This window comes from Papaver somniferum, chromosome 7, assembly GCF_003573695.1.
Source record: "Papaver somniferum cultivar HN1 chromosome 7, ASM357369v1, whole genome shotgun sequence".
Classification (NCBI taxonomy): Eukaryota; Viridiplantae; Streptophyta; class Magnoliopsida; order Ranunculales; family Papaveraceae; genus Papaver; species Papaver somniferum.
The window spans coordinates 7297234-7302867 of NC_039364.1; the positions used below are offsets into that span (position 1 = coordinate 7297234).

At 35.2% G+C, this 5634-nt stretch overlaps 1 protein-coding gene across 1 annotated transcript; it reads left to right on the forward strand.

Annotated features, from left to right (window-relative positions):
- Positions 1–224: 224 nt before the first annotated feature.
- Positions 225–1987, forward strand: LOC113295055 (probable leucine-rich repeat receptor-like protein kinase At1g35710). Its single transcript, XM_026543415.1, has one exon. It carries the CDS (start codon positions 578–580, stop codon positions 1757–1759), a length of 1182 nt encoding a protein of 393 aa, XP_026399200.1. The 5' UTR covers positions 225–577; the 3' UTR covers positions 1760–1987.
- Positions 1988–5634: the final 3647 nt, after the last annotated feature.

Here is a 5634-nt window from a genome sequence, read left to right on the forward strand (position 1 = left end):
TCGTGAAATGGATGAAAAAAATGTCTAGAGGTTGGTTTTACTTTTACCAGGAAATGGACCAGCAAAATCAGATCACGTGAAGTCCAGCTTTTTAAGTAAAAATTTACGGTTTCAGCCTTTACTGACACGTAGATAATCCACGTCAACACGGCGGAGAAAAAGGATGTTGACTGGCCCGTGGAATACTTAAAACCCAAACCCCTAGAAACCAAAAAAGAGAAAACTTCTTCCAAGACACCAACACAAAAACAGAGAAAGAAAATTTGCAGCTGTAAAATGGAATTTCTTCCTCATCATCTTCTTTGAGAAGCCAAGATTTAATGAAGATTAAGAAGAAGAAACTTAACTCCCACGTCTTCTTTACCTCTAAAACCATCCGTGTATTACTTGCAGTACTCCATTAAAGCATTCCCTCCCACCAACCTTACACGAGATACCTGAAGCTACTGTCAAATCATCACGGAAAAAGTTTTATCAAATTTCCAGCCTTTCTTCTTCTTCACCACCAGCACCAGCATTGCACTTCTATCCTTTATAAACCCCCAAAAAAGTGTTCCTTCTTCATCAATCAATCATCATGAAGAAGCTATATTCGTTGATCACCATTTTACTCTATCTTTGCACAGTAAACGCAATGCTAGATCCAATGGATTTCTTAGCATTACAAGCAATTAGAAAATCATTAAACGATTTGCCAGGTTCTAATTTCTTCACATCATGGGATTTCACTTCTGATCCGTGTAATTTCGCCGGTGTTTATTGTGTTTCTGATAGAGTAATCGCATTGAATCTGGGTGATCCGGTAGCTGGTTCAACTGGCTTAACTGGTCATTTAGATCCATCAATTGGTAAATTATCATCTCTAATTGAATTATCAATCGTTCCTGGTCGGATTATAGGTACACTTCCGAATACTCTTAATCAGTTGAAGAATTTAAGGTTCTTAGCGATTAGTAAAAACTTCATTTCTGGTGATATTCATAATTCGATTTCAGAACTCAAGAATTTGAGAACGATTGATTTGAGTTATAATCAGTTAACCGGTTCGATTCCGAGAACAATTGGTACATTCCGGTCACTGAACAATCTTATACTCTGTCATAATCATCTCTCCGGTGGGATTCCGCCGTTCTTCTCAGAATCATTGACTCGGTTAGATCTTAAACATAATGAGTTAACCGGTTCTTTATACCGATGGTCGTTCCCTTCTTCATTACAGTATCTTTCTTTATCAATGAATCGTTTGACTGGTCCGGTTGACCGGTTGTTAACTCGTTTGAACCGGTTGAATTACCTCGACCTGAGTCAGAATTACTTCACGGGAGGAATTCCGGGGAATTTGTTTACATTTCCGATTTCGAATCTTCAGTTGGAAAGGAATATGTTTACAGGTAATCTTCTACCGTCCAATCAAGTGATGATCGAGACCGTCGATGTAAGTCATAATAAATTCTACGGCCAGATTTCTCCGTTGTTCTCGTCGGTGCAGAAGTTATATATGAACCATAATAAGTTTTTTGGGCAAGTTCCGGGGAGTTTTGTGGCGAGTTTAATGTCTGCACATATTCAGATATTGTATTTACAGCATAATTATCTGACTGGGATTCAGATAAATCCGACGGCTGAGATTCCATTAAGCAGTTCAGTGTGTTTGCAGTATAATTGTATGGTGCCACCAATACACACCACGTGTCCGATTAGTGCTGGGACGGTGAGAACAAGACCGGCTGCTCAGTGTGGAAATGGATGGAAAGGGTAAGAGAAAATTACTTGTGTAAGAAAGGGTAGAATGGGAAGAAATAGGTAAAATATAGATGGTTTATTTTGTTTTTTGGGTTATGAGAAAATCTCATTCTCATATGTTAAAAATTATATTTTTTGGGGGGCTTAAAATCAGATTATATTAAGGTTAAATATAGTATAAATAGTTTGTTAAGTTTATTTGTTTAAATCTAAGATCTATCAAAATTGACACTGGTTTTTTGTTTGTCTTTGGTGATTAGAGTTTTTTAAATGTGATTAGTTGAAGACTAATTTGGATTTTATAGTTTTGGTTTCTATACGAGAGATTCTCCTCTCTATGCATTGCTGTGAATTGTCTTATGCAAAATGAAACTAGATGGTAAAACTTCATTTGAGAGAGCATGATTTATATACCGGTTCTATTATATCAGTCCATCGATCCAATGATCAGGATTGCCTAGATTTTTTTGTTCTATATGGGCTAGTATCGGCCCATGTAAATCATGTGAGAGTTGAGTTTGGGTATGAAAATGAAGTTTCAAGCTTACTTGAAATAGAAACTTGGAGATGTATAAGATAAGTCTAATTGCATCCACAATGAGATGCACCCATCATGAATTGAGTCAGTCTGAGGTACACTACTCTTCATAAATTCCCCTATTGCATTGGTTTGTAACAATAACGTGTGTAGGAAAGGTAGTTTATGAAATTGACAGATTCTGCTTCCAAAGCATTAAAATCCTCATATGGGATCATGAGACTCTAGGAAGAGTAGTTGATGTCTCCTTTTTAGTGCGTCTTTTGAGTTGTAAAGATGGATTTGGGACCATATTATATGTGCATTTCATCTGCTAGAGAACAACTCTAGAAACACGCTATGCTTTTGTTTTCTTCTTCTCTGCCATTGTCCTGTTCAGGCAGAGGCAGTTCATCAGAAAAGCCAAAGCCAAGTTCGTCTCCCCTATTTAACAATCCAAAAGCTGAAAAGCATAATTTAGAGACATGCCTGACGGTTTTCTCTGGTGCTTCTAAGTTCGAGTGAGTTCTGACCACGGACCAGCATCTCCATTCTCAACTAGAAACCAAAAAAAAACGTTTTTCTTTTTTTTTTTTTTAATTATTGATGAATAAAAGTATATTTTATGCCAGCAATGCAGCCTATTAGATTAATTGGGGTATATACATTTTGTTCCCAACCATAATAGAGGGTTAAGGGGTATCTAATATGTGTAAAGTTACCTAATTACCATTTTCCTAATAATGACCAAAACCATCCTTTTCGGGTTTTAAATCAAAACCTTATTAATTTCTTTCCTTTTCCTTCATCATCAATCTAATGTTCAATTCCTTTCTCCTACTCTATATTTCATCGTTTTCAAATGAAAAAATATCGTCGATTATGATTTTTTTTACAAAATTAGTGACAAAACACCTAGGTGACCAACTTTGTGGTATAAAAAATCCAACCATATTATTTTTGATAAATTAAAACAATTTCATAAAAAAGTGACACAAAAACCCAGGTCAAATAATAAGGAGCAAATTTAGTTTTTTTACTTTAAAAAAACCCTAACATACCCTTTTAGTTTGGGTCACGGACCGTTATTGACCATCTTGACCTTTAGTTAATTATTTATTTCTCAAAATTAATTTTAATTTATCTTATTCCATCTACTGCCGTTAACACAACCGTCACCACCACCACCTCCCGCTACTTCAGTTCAAGCAGCCTCCACCATCACCTCCGGCACAAGCATCACCGCCTATGGCACAACCATCATCACCACCACCTTTGCATCTCCTACTTCTCTAAACATATCTCCTTGTTCTTAATAACTTCAAGAAAAATATCGAAGTATGAAAAAAAAAAAAAAAAAAAAAAAAGATAAATAACTTGAGTTTTGGAGAAGGTACTAATCTGTTAACGGTGAGAAATAAGTGGAAATAAGAATTTTGTGTTTGTTTGAGTTGATCAGTACTCACACATGTTTTGACCCAAGTGTAGTGATCATGCATTTTTAATTTCCTCGTAGAAGATTCCGATAAGGTAAGTTACAGTTGAATCAATGATTTATTTGTTCATATGGACATATTCGCTCCTATATCACCATGATTCAGTCAAAAGAAGATGGTTGTGCATACAATCTTGTTCAAAGAAGCTGGTGCTAATTGATGCCTATTAGGTGCTCGACCTGGGCTCCCAAAGCGTATTCTTCCCGATAAACATGCATCCGCACATCCATTAATGGTGATAAGCAAAGAAAATAAGATTTGATCGATCAACGGAGAAAAATGGGAATGAATCAGAGAAATGGGTTATTAGAATGGAATGAAATTGTATTTGTAATTAGGAATTTTGTTTTCTAAGTTTAGATAAACGAGATCTGCAACTGTTGATAGTGCCATAGGGTTGACCAAATAACGAGAAGAAGAAGACGACTTCTTCTTTTTCTTCCTTTTTAGATAATTGTTTGGGCAAATCACGACCACCCATAGACGTGGAGACCAGAAATGTGCCAGATTAGATGGAAAATCCGAAGAAGTATTCGTGCAAGGGGTTCTATATTTAACTGTACCGGTTAAATGGCAAACTCAATAAATAATCTCTAATTCCAGTATTAGTCGGTCATTTACGCATTTAAAAGATTCTATAACTGTCAAGATGGTCAACAACGGTCATGTGACCAAACTCTAATTAAAATTTTACGGTGACCCAAACGCAATTCTGATCACTTTTCTGTGACCCAAAGTCAAAATATCCCTTTGTTTTTATTGTCGTTTAATTCTTTCAAATTCATTCTAGTACTTTGTTTTGTTATTTGAATGACAAATTATATCACAAAATTTGAAATTGTTGAATTGTAGTTACACAGTCGGCATGGTATTTGTTTGTCTAGCATGCCGACTTTTCATATTAATTTTTAGTCAGTAAGCTTATACGATGAATAGCATGCCGACTTTTCATATATTATTTTTAGTCGGTAAGGTTATAAGATGAATAGCATGCCGACTTTTCAAAGAGTTTTGTTTCTGAAAGTAATATTTACAGGGTCGGCACGGTATTCATCTTTATACCTTGCCGACTATAGTTTAGTCGCCAAGGTTATTAAATTAAAACCTTGCCAATTAATTATGCATTTGTAACACCTTTCTCTGTATGTCAAACAATCCTATAGTCGGCATGGTATTTTCTGTCGACCTTACCGACTATAAGGTAGCCGGCAAGGTAAAAAATCAATAAGATGCCGACTAGTGAAGCATTTACAACAGGCTCCTCTGTGTCAAAAATAATAAAGTCGGCATCTTCTTCATTCACCGACCTTGCCGGCCGGATAAAGTCGGCATGTTATTCATCCGTAGACCTTGCCGGCCAGATATAGTTGGTATGTTCTTCATTCGTCGACTCTGCCGACTTTTCATAGTTTCAGAATTGAAAGTGTTGATTTTTTTTTAATTTTGAGTATGATTTCATACATTAGCTTTGCAATCCCCTTTTTTAGAAGTGTTTGTGTAGTATGTTTTCATTTTCGTTGCAAAAAAAAATCTCAAAACAAATTTTTTTCATCAAAAATCTTCCCACATGAGTTCAATCAAAAACAAAATTTGATAACTTAAATTCATAAGTTTTAATCTACTTATTTAATTCATCTAAACTCAATTAATTAACTTAAACATAATTTTTAGTGTCAATTAACCAAGGATATATTAGTCATTTAGAAAATATAAGGTTAAGGGGTAGCCTGTTTTACTTCAAAATGACCTGACTTTTGTCTCATTAGGTATACTCCAATTAATTTGGGTATACCCCAATCAAGCCAGGATATATATAATGCAGTTATTACTTTTTTTTTTTTTTTTTTGGAAAGGTCGGTTATATTTTGATGATGATGG